General features: G+C 44.8%; 1 protein-coding gene across 1 annotated transcript; it reads right to left on the reverse strand.

Moving 5' to 3' along the window:
- Positions 1-10472: 10472 nt before the first annotated feature.
- Positions 10473-16628, reverse strand: LOC121432953 (cytochrome P450 1B1). The gene is made up of 3 exons (XM_041631152.1): positions 16261-16628; positions 14838-15881; positions 10473-11862 (listed from the first exon to the last, which is right to left on the reverse strand). The coding sequence occupies exons 2-3, from the start codon at positions 15878-15880 to the stop codon at positions 11274-11276; spliced, it is 1632 nt and encodes a 543-aa protein (XP_041487086.1). The 5' UTR covers position 15881; positions 16261-16628; the 3' UTR covers positions 10473-11273.
- Between the last annotated feature and the right edge of the window lie 434 nt (positions 16629-17062).

Below are 17062 nucleotides of genomic sequence, written 5' to 3' on the forward strand. Positions count from 1 at the left end.
CAGTGGGTTCTCTAGGGCTGTCTATGGCCTTCCCACCTTCCTTCTTATCTCAACATTGTATCTCTCTGGTCAACTGCTGAGTGTGTGTCTTCTTCAACTCAAATGACACCATAACACCTCCTTGTTGGAGCCTTTCCTAATGGTCCTCTCCCCACAAGCTCTCGATACTTCCTCATCTTTGTTCCCAAATCTCTTAATAAACATCTCCTTTTAAACACTCATCAAACTGGGCTGGGCATGTTTAAATGTGTTCCTTCAAGTAGAAAAGGCAACTCTGAGTCAAAGTATATGTTATCTTTATAAGGTTCCGTTCCATAACAGTTTATTGTCGTGTCCAACAACATTTAGAAATATGACTTAGATGCTGAATAAAGTATGGGCTGGATGACCTGACTGTATATAAAGTTATATTGTATTTGACAACTGTAAAAACATGTGAAAATTCTCCAAACTACAGTTCAGAGGAAAGGATTAAACCTATGTGATAGGTACCATCAAATGTTTTAGGTTACATACAAGAGTTCTGAAGCTATAGCCAGCCACAGAAGCTATAAAATCATGAAGCCCATAGAACACCAGGAATTATGTCCCCTAGCTTCAGCACTGTGCCTATTGGCCAGCCCCTTCCCATCACTCTCTCTCTGCTACTCTCCCCAGCCACCGGCTACTGCTAGTCTAGTCTCAGCTTCTTCAAGCAACATCAACTATTTTAGATTAGAAATGAGGACTTTGGATGTACTCACCCTAAAGGAATGAAAAGGGTTTGAAGATGACGGATGTGCTAGTTACAGAGTTGACCCTTAGCCAATAAACAATGAGCCAAAACACTACCTTGGAAACTCATAATACGTATAAAATTATTTGGTGGTTAAAAATAGGATAAAGTAAGAATTTAGTCCTAAAAATCAGAAAGTCAGAATCAATAAGAAAGAAAAAAGCCTTCAAAATCCCAAGCCACAACCTTCCTTCAACTTGCTTTAATGTTGTTATCACATGTGGGCCTGAATTCTGCCTTCTAGTTGCTGGATTTATGATACGAGGCTGACATTTTCAAAGAGTCTTGAATATTGCCTTTGTGAAAACCACAATTGATGTGTTTCTCTTGCCTGGTGCCTCCTGTGGGGATCTTGGCTTTGCAGGTGTGTGTCTCTGTGAAGCAGCGTCAGTCCCATCAGGATGCTAGCACAGTCCAAGGCCAGCCAAGACCCAGGCGGAAGCAATCATATGGAAGTGCTTTGTCAGCCAAAGAGTGCTCTAAAGTGTGAAGAGGTTGCTATCCTTGTGAGGAGTCGGTGCCTTGAGAAGTTGATCGTGCAGACCAGGATTGACAATTTTTTTCTGTAAATGGCCAGATAGTAAATATTTTAGGCGTTGAAAGTCATGTGGTATCTGTCATAGCTCCTGAACTCTGCCATTGTACCATGAAAGCAGTCATGACCAATAAGAGAGCGAATGAATGTGGCAGTGGTCCAGCTAGTTTTTTTCACAGATATAAGAATTGGAATTTCATAACACGTTCTTGCGTTGTGAAATACTATTCGTCCCTTGATTTCTTTCAACCATTTAAAAATCCGAAGCTGCTCCTAGCTCGCAAGCTGTATAAACACAGGTGGTAGATCAGATTTAGTTCATGGGCTGTAGTTTGTTGACCCCTGACGTTATTTAAGATGGCTGGCAGCCAGTGGAATCACCATATCAGAGGAACGACTCGGGAAAATGTTCCCCTTGTGATGGCAGTATTTGAGAGACCTTAGCTCTTGCAAATTCAGCTTCAACATACCTATACTTCTCCCGTGCTTTGTTCTTTGAGCTTGAGTCTGTTTTCCCATGGGGGTGTTGACTTGTCTGCCTGTAGGTGAAGGCCAGGTCAAGATGAGTCAACCAGATGGAATAGGGGAAGGGGTGGAGAAACCCAGGGTGGAGGATCCCAAGTAGATGAAAAACTACACTCAACTGCTCATCATCCTCCCACATACCTTTAGGTCAAGGCTTCATGCTTAGTCTTGGAAGAAGAAGCCATCTAGAGACGTCCCTCCCAGGATGGCAGTTCTCTTCCTATCAGGAGAAGGACAGGAGGAGTGATCATAAAGACTCTGGCGATCCCATCTGTTTCCCCCAGCTCTGTTCTAGTGGGGCACTGGATACACAGATCTACATTCTGAGGTGTGTGATGGAACTAGAGACAGACAACAAACCCAAACTAAATTATGTTACCTTTATTCTGTCTTGAGATACACACCGGGATTGCCAGACAGAGATACAATAGAGCAAGGCTGGGGATTTGAAAGAGCTTGGAAGAGGGGACAAATGGGCTCACCTTATTTCTATAGCAACTGGTTCCTGGAAGCAACATTGCAAAACACAGTGAAATGTCAACCCCTTTCTTCCACCTCTTCTTCCAGTGTAAGGGCCAATCTGAGTGCAGCTGGATTTACTGTGGGCCTGTGGACACTGAGGAAAGAGAGCCTTAAATTAAAATGATGAGGCCTGAGATGGGAAGAGAACAAAGGTGGCTCTTTAGCCTGACTGCGTGAGGATAGCTGTGAGTCATGAGCCAAGAGAACAGAATGGATGGAGGCAGAGAGAGAGGGCAGAATGTCCTGTGCTTTATCAGCACAGATTTCCCTGAGGCTTCTCTGAGGTGGATGTAACCTGATGCCTGGTGTCCCAAAGACTGTGTGGGCAAAACAATAAAGCAATGCCTGAGGAGAAGGCCCAGCACAGGCTGCTTACTACCAGATGTGTGGTCCCCCATCTACAGACTGCTCACCAGAGAATGTGTGATCCCCCATCCACAGGCTGCTCACCAGAAGGTGTGTGATCTCCAATCCACAAGCTGTTCACCAGCAGAGGGTGTATGGTCCCCCAACCACAGGCTGCTCACCAGAGGGTGTGTGGTCCCCCCTCCACAGGCTACTCAACACCAGAGGGTGTGTGATCCTGCATCCAGTCTCTCTCCAGGAGACCCAACTCTATGGGGATGGGTGACTATCTTTTCAATCATATATAATAAAAGTGTGTTTATATGACACAGTATGAAGAAAACCAGAGGAACTCCTGGGACACACAAAATCAATTCAGTACATGCCACATTAAAGGATCCCACAGATCATTAGAACACACTTTTTGTTCTTATTCTATTTTTGTTCCTGAGGTTCCATGCAGCCTCAAACTCACTGTGAGTGGGAGAATGGCCTCAAACTCATGCCTCTACTTCTAAGTGCTAGGATTGCAGGCATGCACCACTAAAATCCACTGTAACTTGTATTTTAAAGGTATAGTTCCAAAAGCCTGCTGTCTGGTTCTTCATTTCTAGAATGAGCCAGTGAACTGATGTCAGGGAATGGTCTGGACCACAGCAATGCCGTTTGGCAAAGCAGAAGTTGGCAGATTAAGGATTTACCCACAATATCTGTCACAGGGTGTGATCTGACTGTTTTATTTCTGATTGCCCAGATTTTAAGTGACTGTGAAATCAACTTAATGGGTGGAACCAGACTTTCTGTTAGTGCTGAGGTAATTAATGTGTTGTCTGATACCTCCCTTTCTGAATTTTCTTTGTGTGGGGGGAGCTTAGGCAGAAACTGCCATCCTCAATGCTCACCCCTTGGTATTGCTTCCCATAGAGAGCCTTTCCTGACTACTCATGGTAAACAGTCTCCCAACACACTCACACACGTGCACACTCATAAACACACACACACTATACACATACATGCATGCACACACACTATACACACACCACCCTTACATGACTACACATACACAAACACACACACACATACACCACTCTGTTTTTATAACAAAATTAACTGAAATGTTATTTCCCTTCACCCACCCATCCATCCCACTAAGAATATTGATTCCATGAGCTCAGGGTCTGGGGGTCATCGTTCTATCTCAGTTCCTACAGCAGTGCCTGGTTGATAGACAATTAACAGCCAAAGGCATCAAAGTAAAATTTCTCTGACTTGTGGTGATTTTATTCCAAAGACCACCAGTCCATTTCCTGCTGAACTTGGAGATTCCAGCAAACAGCAATAGTGTCAGCACAGACCTCAGTCCTTCTTTACAAACCTTGGCTTGCCCTCCCCACTCAGAGCTTCCATCTTGTTGCTTAACAAAAATGGTTGTCATGAGCTCCGAAAACCTACCTCAGTCAATGGAGTCATTTACACCGATTACCCTTTAAAACTTTTACAATTTTGTTTGTTATCATTTTATTTCCATAAAATTCTATGTCCAAGTAACTATTTTCATCATGAAGAACTATGCTGTGGAATACTATTGAACCATGTTAAGATGTGTGACATTTGTTTCTGCTACCTTTGTTTAACTATGTACAGATGTGTTGTGTCTGTTTCACCTTGCCTGCCTAAGGCACCTGATTGGTCTAATAAGAGCCACTAGCTAGGCAGAAAGCAGGATAGGCGGGGCAGAGGGCATAAGGAGCAGAAACCTAGGCACAGAAGAAAGAGAAAGAGAGCGAGAAGAGAGGATGAGGGAGAAGTAGAGGCCTGGGGCCAGAAGTCAGGGAGCTGCCAGGCAGACACGAGAAGCAGTGAAAGGGAGCAATCCAGAAAGACAGTAAAAAGCCCTGGGGTAAAATGTAGATAAAGAGAAACAGATTAAAATAAGAGCTAAGCTAAGACTGAGTGTTCACAACTAAGAATAAGTCTCCGTGTCATGATTTGGGAACTGGTTGGTGGTCTAAAGGAAAAAGCCTGGTACAGAACTGAATACAGCTTTCTCCCCGCTGAACTGTTGGGAACATGCAGTGTATAGTCTTTTGAAGCTAACTTTTTTTTTAAAACCAACATAACTCCCTTGACAAGTGTCCACATTTTGGGGTTTATGTACAATTACTCCTTTTCTTGCTGACTCATATCCTATTATGTGACTGTACCACATTCACTTTAGTTAATCATCCTTGAAAAACAGTCATTTCCAGTTTGGGTGATTGTGAGTAGAGCCACTGCAAACACTCAGGTAGTTTCTGTATGCACTCATTTCCCCTATATAGAATAAATATCTTGGAGTCAGCTCATACCACACCATTTTACATTCCTCTCAGGACTGTGAGAATTCCAGGAGCTTCACATATTCCCTAGCTCTTACTATTACCAGGTTTTAATCTATATAGCAGCCAAGCAGTCATGTTACACGCCTTTAATCCCAGTACTTGGCAGACAGCTTCCTGACTTCGAGACCAACCTGATCTACATAGAGTTCCAAGATAGCCAGGGCTACACAGAGAAACTCTGCCTCAAAATTAATTAATTAACTAATTAATTAAGCCACTAGAATGAATTTGCAACAGTGTGTCTCCCAAAAGGAAGGAAATTGCTTGTGAAACTACTGCAGATCGGGGCTCTCAAAAGCTAGCAAACTACCCTGTGCTTCTAATCACAGGCCAGCTGGGAAGAGACCGCAGTGATGGTACCAAGGCAAGGAAGTCAGCTTTCAGAGACAGTCCACATGAAGATGCTGCTAATTTATTTTTGTATATTTCCACCCCCTTGTAAGGCTGCCACACTCGAATGTGTTTAAGAGATTATTTAAATATTCTGACCCAAAACTCCTAAGTGTTTAATGTTCCTTCCTTCTCTTTCTGACTCTCTTACCCGACACATGTAGAAAAGCAGTAATGACCTTTTCTGTTTTCTTAAAGTTGGTACTTAGCGAATAAAGGAGTGAGACACAAGCTGATACTTCAAGATTGCCCATAGATGTCCAAAATGGACAGTTTTTCCGTGCTTTTTGTCGTGCATGTGCAAGTATGTGTATGATTTGGAGGCCGGGGGATGACACTGGGATGTCTTCAATCACCTTTCCACCTTACTTTTTGAGACAAGGTCTCTCACTGAACCCGGAGCTCAGTGTTCCAGCTGCACTGGTGATGGAGGAAGGTCATTGGCTAATAAAGGAACTGCCTTGGCCCATTTTATTGGTTAGAGGATAGGTGGGAGGAGTAAACAGAACAGAACGCTGGGAGGAAGAGGAAGTGAGCTGAGACTCGACAGCTCTCCTCTCAGGAGCAGACGCCTCAGAGAGATGCCATGCCCTGCTCCTGGGATGAAGCTCCGACCCAGGATGGACATAGGCTAGAATCTTCCTGGTAAGTGCACCTTGGGGTGCCATACACAGATGATTAGAAATGGGCTAAATTAATATGTGAGAATTAGCCTAGAAGAGAATGGGCCAAGCAGTGTTTAAATGAATACAGTTTGTGTGTTGTTATTTCAGAGCATAAGCTAGCTGGGCAGGCGGCCGGGGTGCTGGGAACGCAGCCCCGCCGCCCTTATTGCTACACACTGGTTCCATGAGTCCCCAGAGTTATGCTGATCTCTGTCCCCCAGCGCCAAGGTTGTACAATGGGCACTGCCTCACCTGGCTTTTGTGGGTGGACTGGGATCCAAAGTCGGTCTTCATGTTAGCATAGCAAGCACTCTGCACACTGAACCATCTCCTTATCCCCCAAGCGCCTTAATTCAAAATGCCAACTGAGAATGGTTTCTGTATCTGAACATGTTTAGTTTTCCTTCTTCTTCCTCCTTTTCTGAGGATAACTAAGAGAAGAAAGCCAGATTCCTGAGCTAAAATAAGAGAAAGCTAAAAGCCAGTTGGTTTCTGGAAGATGTATACAGCAGAGTGGACTGGGTTTAAGTGCCAGGGTGACTTTTAGAAGCCTCTGGTGAGCACACCCAAACGACACCCAAAGCTGCCTTGGTTTCCCCGCCTGCACCTAGCCTGGACTCTATTAGATTAGTTGAGCTTACTCCCCCAAACAAACAAACAAAAAACCTGACCCCACTGGGATTTTAATTTTCCCCCAGAAAGTATTTTTCCCTTGTCCTGAATGGATATGACCATTTTCCAGGCACTTTTTTTTTGCATATATCTGGAAAATAAATGAATGAAATGCTTCTGGGCTGCTAAACTGATGTTCCCAGCCAAAGCATCGGTGACATAGAGTGCCACTTTGGCTTTCCTGCTTCCCTTCCTGTTTTCACAGTAACAGGAGTGGTTGTCTGGAAGAAATGAGGACCCCTGGCATTGCATGGCCCTACCACCTGTGTGTAAGGAACAGTGAGGCCCTGGCTGTGTCTGTGATACCATGTAGCTTATCAAATAAACAGCAGAAAAATATTTCCACATAGCACATTGCAGAATTTTTTTCACCCAATCTATTTTACTGGACATCAGCTTCTCTTACTAATCAAGGGACATAAATCTTGCAAATGAATGGATGGCGTGCTCAGAGAAGGGGTCAGTTTGCTGCCAAGGGGGGATAAGCATATCCTACATTTCCCAGGCAAAGCAGAAATATTAGGTCAGCATGATAAGACCTCAATCCAATCCGTTCAAATTTGCAAGTTAATTCTTATTTTGCTTGGCTGATCACCAGGAATAATTAACTCTTTGTTGGTCTTTATAAATTCAATAATATAAAGACCATGGATTTGCTCAAGAAAATTGGATGTTGAAAAAGTATTAAATAGCCGGGCAGTGGTGGCACATGCCTTGAATCCTAGCATTCGGGAGGCAGAGGCAGGCTGATCTCTGTGAGTTCGAGGCCAGCCTGGTCTACAAGAGCTAGTTCCGGGACAGGCACCAAAGCTACAGAGAAACCCTGTCTCAAAAAACCAAAAAAAAAAAAAAGTATTAAATAAAAAATAAATTGGAAAAAATAATCAAACAGGCTAAAGTATGGAATGATCAAACAAAATATTTATGCTGCATTTTCTTTAGGGAGTAGAGCACGGGTGTATAGCAAAGTTGAAGGCGGGCACACACCACAGAGAGGTGTGAAGTGACAAACGTAGGGGCTGCAAGGACCACCCGCCTCAGTGTTTCAATGCAAGGGCACATAAGAGTAGAAATACATGACCAATGAGACCTCGTTGTAACATAAAAAGGAACTTCACAGAATTATGAAAGTGAATTTTATTGTTTAGGTAATGGTGTTTGGTAATAGACAATGACCAATAGAACTCTTTACATTTTAGTACATCAAAAGTAAAGGCTATACATCAGTTAATGCTGTGTGCATAGGATCTGTCTTGGTTATGACTGTGCACTGTATCAGCTATATACATACTAAGAATACATATGTTAAAGTACAAAAACATAGGAAAAGGCTAAGTAGGAAGTTATCCTTGGGTTCTAGTCATCACATAATATACACTCATTATCACACAATCACGTCACAGCTGAAAACATACCAATTAACACACATGGTGGAGTATCGAGTTGATCTGGCACAGCCCAAGTGTAGGTAACATTTCACAGGTAAAGGCTAAGTTCTGGGGCATGAACTCTGTTGATTAATCCACAAAACATACCCAAGGCATCTTCTTTTGTTTTGGGGCGGGGTGGGGGGGGACTGTTCTGACAAAGTCTGAGCTCTAATACGCATTTAACAAAAACACACTTTTGCTGCTCTGAGCTGAAGTGGACATTCTGACTTATGTGGGGATCAGCAAATGAAGCCGTCTGTGGCAGAAAAAAAATCAGGCTTTCTGGTGAAGCCAGGAATCTATCTCGATAGCCTCCAGATTTGGTAATTATTACTTGTGTCTGGTTTGCAACCTCCTTCCTTTCACTGAGTTCTAAGTATATTCGACAAAGCGCTCTCTCTCTCTCTCTCTCTCTCTCTCTCTCTCTCTCTCTCGCAGGCACACACACACTCACTCACACACGCACACATGCACATACACACTGCCTCTTTCCCGTTCACTGAGAGCCTTAGATGGAAACGGTGCCTACATTCACAAAACAAACATCTGGGTTTGGTTAACGTAATAAGGGGTCCAGAGTGGTACACGACGGCTTTCACCATTAGGAATTTCTCGGAGTAAAGAGGCCACGGGGGCCCAAATCACTGTCCCAGCCCTGCTGAGGCACATGTTTTTAAGATATCTAAAAAAAAATGTTTTATAGACCTGACTTTTGTAGTTGAAATTAAGGCCTTTGAAATATTGACACAATCTGTGTTCCAAATTCAAGGGGTTCTGTTATGAAAATTTTTGAATAAAGTTTACATTTTTATAGTTCAATTTCCAACTACAAAATAGATGTGGAGAGGGCAGGTAGAGGAGGACTAGGGCGATTCTAGAGATACCCTTGAAATTTAAGGACTGCCACTCCAAACATATTTTTTCCTCAATGTTCATGCTTCAAATTTTATAGTTCAGTAAATTAACTTGGAGCGAATAGGAGCGGTTTACACATCTTCCTCCTACTCATTCTTTCTCTGTCTTGCAGCTCCGGCGGTCTCCACACACTCCTTCCTTTGTCGTTTTGATTTGAAAATTCCAAAAAGCCCAAGGAAACCAAGCAAGCAGCATGCTCTCTGGAGTGCTGCAGGCTTCTTTTGTTACCTCTAATTGCAGTGAAAACGGAAATGGGAACCCCCCCCCCCCATCGGCCCTGGGCCTCCTTTCCCATTCTTCTAGCCCTTCCTGAGGTTTTTCCGACTTGTTTACATAATCCAAAACCTTAGATTTCTTCTTTCCCAGCTACCAAAAATTAACTGCTCATAGTGTACCATCCTAAATAAAAGGATTGATTTTAGCTATCTCTACCAGCTCACAATGCAATCACTTAAACAGCCTCCAAAGACAAAACAAACAAAATCACAGACCTTAATACTCAATTTTAAAAACACTACCAATAATAATAACATTTAAAGAGAAACTTCTCAGTTGTCGAATATAAAGAACATCTAGAAATTTCAGGCTTCCCCCCCCCTTTTTTCAGCATTTGTCCTCAGACAAAGGTTAGGTGTCTCACCTTCGATGAAATAATGACCGTATTTCCTCTAGCTTCAACTGAAACGAAATAATCAAGGTGGATTTTAAGCTCATTTAAAATTGAAGTATGTCAAGCGTTTGGAATTTTAACAAATTAACGGGGCCAATCCCAAAAGAAGCATCTGTATTATAACAATTACCAGATAAGAACATATTTTGCTAATTTAGGTTTTGAGATTTGTCCCTTGCCTGAACCTTGAATGAGGAAAAAAAAAAATCTGTTACTTGGTTTCCTGATGTCAAAACAGATTGATTTAGTCAAGCTCATTCCCTGACCTTGGACACATTTCAAATGATTATACTTTTTGGTTTATAATATGACATAAGAAATATACTATTCAAATATTTTTCTGATCAAATCATATTCATATGATGTTTATGAATTACTACGTAACAAATTTATAGGCATTGAATACTGTCTGGTGACATTAGGGGTTTTTTTGTTGTTTGTTTTTATTTATGAGACTTAACTACTGAGACCACTATTACAGTCCCGTATTTAACAGCTTAAGCTGGCCTGGCACATATTTTTTCTCTTCCCAACTGGAACAGTTCACTTTAGCAGCCAAATGGCATGTAACTTTAACTTGTAAAAAAAAATTTTTTTTACCATCTAAAAAATTTACCTTTAAATTAATTAATCTCTGAAACCTGCTACAGTTATTGAATTAACTACGAATTTCTTTTTGAGTAACTGACTTTATGGTCCATCCTAAAGTGGCAGGAACGTCTTCAGGAAGAAAGCAAACCTCAGCCAGGCCACTACAAAGGAATTAAAGTAGTTTCTCAAGTAAGTTGGTTCTTGGTGGAGAATTTCTGGTCTTCACAATTTTTCATTGAAATCACTCATCTTGAATCTTGAGTATATTCTAAACCTTTGTTTAGTGTAGGTTCTGAAAGCGTAAATTTCCGCACATAGGGGTTCCATTTCAAATCCACCTACAAGGGCAGAATTACTGAAATACTTTGTTAGGTAGTTGTGCACATCTATTGGTATATGTGCATATGTTTAATTGTAAAAAATAAAAATCCTTAGACCCTTTTTCTCTGACTCAAAAATACTTCCAGGAAGGGCAGCATGAGCCCATGAGTGTAGGGATAAGCCCAGCCCATTAGGGGCCATGTTCGCCTCGGGCTAATGTTTACTTATAAATCTAGCAAGCCTGAGCCCCACTGCTCTCTCTGCTTCCCTGTTCTCCGTGGGAACCGGTGGTTCTGTAAGTCTATTTCCCCATTAAAGCTGTATATATTATTACAATCTGTCTAAATTCATTTACGCCGATAAACATGAGGAGCCATGAACTAGTAAACACGCCTCACCTTCAGGCCACTTAGCCTCTGCTCACTTAGAGAAGTGATACCAAAAATGGAGCTGGGGAAAAAAAAAAAAACAACCCGTATTTCCCTCCCCAGGTAATGAGTCAGATCTTCTTGTAACATCTCTGCTACCCTGGCTTCTCACTGGCGAGCCTCCTCAGTTTGCAGCTTTTGAACAGCACTATCAAGGAGTTCCATGGACTCTCTGAGAGACACGTGGATTTTAAATGACTTGGGCTTAATGGTCAGGCCGTAATTGAAACTCATGTTTGAGGGCTCGTTTTGATTAGCCTTGAAGTCGCACTGGTGAGCAAGGATGGAGATAAAGAGAAACAGCAGCATCTTAGAGAGCTCTTCGCCGATGCACCGCCGTTTGCCCACGGAAAAAATCATCACACTGTTGGCTAGTTCCTTGTTGATGAAGCCGTCCTTGTCTAGGAATCGGGCTGGATCGAAGTCCTCTGGGTTGGGCCACTTGGCTGGGTCGTGGTTCACAGACCACTGGTTAACAAAAACCACCGTGTTCTTGGGGATATAGTAGCCTAAGACAAAGGTGTTGGCAGTGGTGGCGTGAGGAATGGTGACAGGCAAGAAGCTGGTGAATCGCATCGATTCATAAAGAAAAGCCATGACGTAAGGCAGGTTGGGCTGGTCATCCATGCAGGGCAGACGATCCCTACCGACAACCTGGTCGAGCTCAGCCTGCACCCGGGCCTGTACATCAGGGTATCTGTTTGGATTGCAGTATGAAAAATGGAGAGAGAGAGAGAGAGAGAGAGAGAGAGAGAGAGAGCAAAATTAGTTTAATTTACCTTTCACCTACAGCACACCGCAATTCTACTCTAATTCCACAAACTATCTAGGTCTGTGACTGAATTACAATTTCTGAAAGAAATAAAAAAAAAAAAACAGGCTAATTTCGCTCTCTCAATATGGCAAGTTAAACAACAACAATCTTATTTTTTCTGTAATAAGCCTCTTATGGCCTAGGATTTATTTCCCATTGTGAGAAGATAAAACCCTTAAGTTTTTACAGTCTAAAGATGCACGTTAGTGGCCAGACCTACTTATGTCCTGGCTGGACACAGCGCCTAGGCCCACAATACATTTTAGACTCCAGGAAAATATCTGTCTCTCTTGTAAAGCCTGTAGACCTAAATAAACGGACTTATGAGTAGAAGCCCACATAACACACTTTTCACATATTCATTTTATATCAATGTAGTCATAAGGTATTTTTGCGTGTGTTTATAGCGAAAGGACCCCCCCCACACAAAAGTTAAAATGCTGCCCTGAAAGCAGACTCTTTTCCTTCCCTTAGATCTTTAGGCAATTCATTGTCTTTTTTTTTTTTCATGAAAACATGTGCAGTTTATTTAATAGTTAAAGGCACTAAGGCATATAAAATTAAATTGAAAATTTCACAGGTAGTTGTTTCTTTTTTAATTTTAATTAATTCTTTTTTACTTTACTTTTTATTGTTTCTATTAAGCTATATATTTTCTCTGTCCCCCATCCTTCCTCCTCCCTCCCCATCATTCCTATGTTATTAAGCAATTTTGGTCTCTTGCTAGATAAAGCTACATATTTCTTCAATTTAAAGAGCAGGGCCCCAGTTTTTCAGATGGGGGTACACGTTTTACTTCTGCAGTGTTGCTGATAGAAACTGGGACAGTTCTTTGGAAGACAAAGCACAGTAAACTCTATATAAGGCAATAATCCCTTGGTCCTTCATTTTTAAGCCCAATTATTTATCCCTAGGGGCCTCCTTTCAGAAAATAACTTATTGGTATAATATATATATAATCATAACAATACTTAAAATGTAGTCAAAACCCACAATTAATACTAAAGCTCAAAACTGATTTTACATATGTACAATATTAGTACAAGATATTATGTAGCCTTCAAAATCACTAAAATCCAGGCTGGAGAGATGCCTTGGTGGTTAAGGGCGCCAGCTGATCTTTCAGACTTCCTGAGATAATTTCCAGCACACACGTGACCACTAACTGGAGTTTGTAACTTCATTCCCAAGGGATCCGCCCTCCTGGCCTCTTCAGGCAACAGGTATGCGCTGGATATTCAGACATACACTCGGGCAAAACCTTCATATATGTCAAAACAAATAAAGTTTAAAAATCGTTTCGAAAGAAAAAGAACATACTAAAATCAATGCTAACCGCCCAGGAAGTTTAAATGGAAGGCTCAGAAGGAGTGGGGGTGGAGAACAGCTGCAGTGACCATTTAAGTGGTGTTTAAATACTGAGAGATGCTAAAATCAGAACTTCCCAAAGCTTCCCAGGAAAGGCCAAATGGTAAGCATTTTGATCGCATGGACCAAACCCTCCCACCAACAGCTACTAGTCCAACCTGTAGTGTGAAAGCAGACACTATTATAGGAGTGGATCAACCCGCTGCGTCAGTGAAATTTACACTCTAAACAGGCGTTGTAATTTGCCCACTGATTATATTGCCTCTTCACGAAAAAGAAAAAATAATGTCATCTTTAACTGGCAACGACCCCAAAATTATTTTTATTTCTTCGGAACACATGAAAAGCTGCTTATACAGCTCAATACAGATTCCCCCCCCCCAAAAAAAAGGGTACACACTTATTTTGAAATGGGAAAGACCTGGCGACCCAACTCCAAGGCCTTTTTCCTGATCTTGGGTTGAATTCCCTTTCTTCTGTTTCGGCCTCCCTTGCCCCTAGGTCGCAATATTTCCAATATATGTTTTCACAATTTGACTTTACTACTAAAAAGTTATTTTAAATATAATAAAAATGTGACGTAGAACATCTAAAGAAAGACGAATTGTGTAAATCCCAACAGGAAACGGACTCTTTCTGCTAAACTCGGAGGGCTACGCATATTCAGTATCCCTTAAGTGCTAAGAAACGCAGTAGGGTTTCCAGATAAAATACAGGCTAAATCAGAATTTCAGGTAAACAATAGGTGATCTTCAAATTCTCACAAAGGATTCATTTGCTTAGATCACCTGACAGCGGAGGTGGGGGAGACTTCTTAATCCTTGCAGGCAGCCTTGCAGGACTGTAGAGGTCTGTGCCCTGGCCCAGAGATTAGGATGGCCCCGGTGCCAGAGACTTCTCTCTAGATGCTGTAGCAGTCACAGAAGTGCCTGCTCCGACTTGCTTTGCGTCAGCCGTCGGGTAAACCTTATTCTCAGGTTGTCCTCTGAGGGCCTGCCTATGCTGGCTTCCTTTACCTGGTAACCAAACCCTGCCCGGTAGCTGGGTGTTAAGACCGGGGCTGGACAGCCTCGGAAGTGCCAGCCGTGCGCCGCCGTGTTTAGTTAACATTCTACTGCGCCTCCTTAACCGTGGAACGGGTCCAATTCTGTTTCTATTGAGCCACAGAAGAATCAAGATTGATCTGCCGCAAATGACAAAAAGATCTTGTTTTTGCGGGCAAGGGCTCTTCATAAATTTGTTCCCAGTCACAAGAGGAGGGGGGAGGGACAGAGACAACGCTAAAGAAGCTGGCAACGCTAGGTGGGGAAGGCATCGCAATTGGCCCCCTTGATCGGGACTTATCTTCCCTGAGATCTCAGTTTTAAGGAATGGGGGGTGGGGCAGGGTGAAACCTCAAACCCCGCGCCCAGCTAGTGACCTTTTAGCCACACGCCCCTTTTCAAAGGAGAAAAGCGCAAGGCCTGACCCATCCCTCCTGGAGGCTTTACCTGGTGAAAAGGATGAGCAACCAGAGCAGCGCGGTGGAGAGGGTGTCCTGGCTGGCTCCGAAGATGTCCGTAATAGTGGCCGGCACGTTCTCCAAGTCCAACCCGAAGGGACCCTCGCCAGCTCCCCCGGCCTCCTTCTTTTCTGCGGAGAGGATGAAGGCGTCCATCATGTCACGGGGAGCAGCTCCGGGTACCAGGCTTTCGCGGTGCCTGAAGAACTTGTCCAGGACAAAGTTGGTGAAGTTGCGGTTGAGCTGTTCGAACTCGCGGAAGGTGGTGCGCACCGGGTTAGGGAAGAGCTGCAGCCAGGGCAGCACATCCACCAGGCTGCCCGCGCCCACCGTGCGCCCGAACTCTTCGTTATGGCTGAGCAGTTCCAGGAACTCGGCATCATCGTGGTTGTAGCGGCAGCCGAAGCACACGGCGCTCATGACATTGGCCACGGCCACGATGATCGGTTGCGTCGGATCCAGGACGGCACCGCCTGAGCAGCGTCGCACCAGGACCGCAATCAACTCTCGCGCCTCGCACAGCGCGTGGCCCTCAAGGAGGCGGCGGCTGCGCGGGTGGCGCGTGGAGAAGGCGCGCATCGTGCCATAGGCCGCGCGTCGCTGCGCCTTCCAGCGCTCGCAGTAGGAGCCGAACGCCAGGCTGCGGCCGCCAGACACCACGCGGAAAGAGGCGAAGGGCGGCCGGTCGGCGAAGATGCTGCTCTGCTGCACCAGGGCTTCGTGGATGGCATTCTCGCCATTCAGCACCACCACGGGACAGCTGCCCAGACGGATCTGGAAAACGTCACCATAGCGCCTCGCAAGGCGAGCGAAGTACAGGTGCGACGCCCGGCCCACAGACGCCGCGTTTCCGATCAGTGGCCATGGGAAAGGACCCGGGGGCGAGGACCACGGTTTCCGCCGCCACTGTCGCACCAGCCACTGTCCCAAGTGCACAGCGGCCAGGACAGAGAGGAGTAGCAGAAGTGTGGTCTGCTGGGTAGACAACGGGTTCAGCTGCTGCGGGCTGTCTGCGCTAAGGCTGGTGGCCATGCTGGGGACACAAAGGCAAAACGTGGCACTCAGATGTGGAGAGAGAGAGAGAGAGAGAGAGAGAGAGAGAGAGAATGGGTCCCAGCATCAGCATGGGACTATAGAACTCTGTTGAATAGAGAGGAGGCGGTGCCTACCTCGGTCAAGGATGGCTTTCTGGACAAGATGCTTAAGATACCCTTCCATACCCAACCCAGCCTCCAGCAGAAACACGCCAGCTTCTGAATCCCCAGCCGCCTAACGGTTCCCAGAATTCCGACACAAGGCCAGTGGCAGACACAGAGGCAGGTTTCTTTTAAAGTGCCTAACACCCCGGACCCCTGACTTTCAAGAACTGGTTTAAAGAGGCCCAAGGAAGGTGGCTCCGCCGACAGACTGACCTGCGATGAAGCGTGGTTTTCCAGCGGTGCAGAACAACCGGCTCTGGGAGAAGCCCTGAAGCCTCTGCCCACAGCAAGACTTCAACCTGAGAGTCCCCCCAGGGACCTGGAGGCCCGCCCTAGACACCTGATGCCCCGCTGCTTTAGCACCCACTCTTGGCTCAGTCAGAACCTAAACTTGGATTGGGTTGGAGGAAAGGAAGGAAAAAGTGTCTCAAGTTTGCCGGGCTCCACTGCACCTGGGGCTCTGCAAAGTCGGGGCTTTCTCACGGAGTTGGAGCTGCGGTTGAGATGGGCGGGGGTTAGGAGTTGGTAAACTGGAGTCAAATCCTAGGCTGAGGGAGACTTTCCAGCTGGCGTCGCAGAGGTATCTGCAATGCGCCCCAGAGGTGACACGCGCCACCCCTCTACCCGGGGTTTTAAGGGCTGGGTAGAGAGGAAACGGGACCCTGAGGGGTGGGGCGTGAGGGGCGGGGCGCCGTGAAAGTCTGGGACTTGGACTTGGATTCTCAGGTCTCATGTCCACGCTCAGGGTGACCCAAGGATGGTTCAATGGAAAGTCCGCTCCGCGTGCTCGGACCGTTCTGGAAAAAGTAGCTGGCAGTTTTGTTGGAAGCCTCCTTGAAAACTTTTCCCGTGGCGATAAGGGCTTGTCATCAGTTATCCCCCAGTCAAGACCCCATGATTTCCCCAGAACCGAGCTTGGGACAGAATTTCCCACGCTTCTGCGCGCTTGAGCAGAAAGCACCCAAGAGCACGCCCTCCTTCTCCAGGTGACTCGAGCTTGGTGCCTTGCTCATGA

This window comes from Microtus oregoni, unplaced genomic scaffold (assembly GCF_018167655.1).
Source record: "Microtus oregoni isolate MIOR12 unplaced genomic scaffold, Mior012 000036F_ref0000092, whole genome shotgun sequence".
NCBI classification, from domain to species: domain Eukaryota; kingdom Metazoa; phylum Chordata; class Mammalia; order Rodentia; family Cricetidae; genus Microtus; species Microtus oregoni.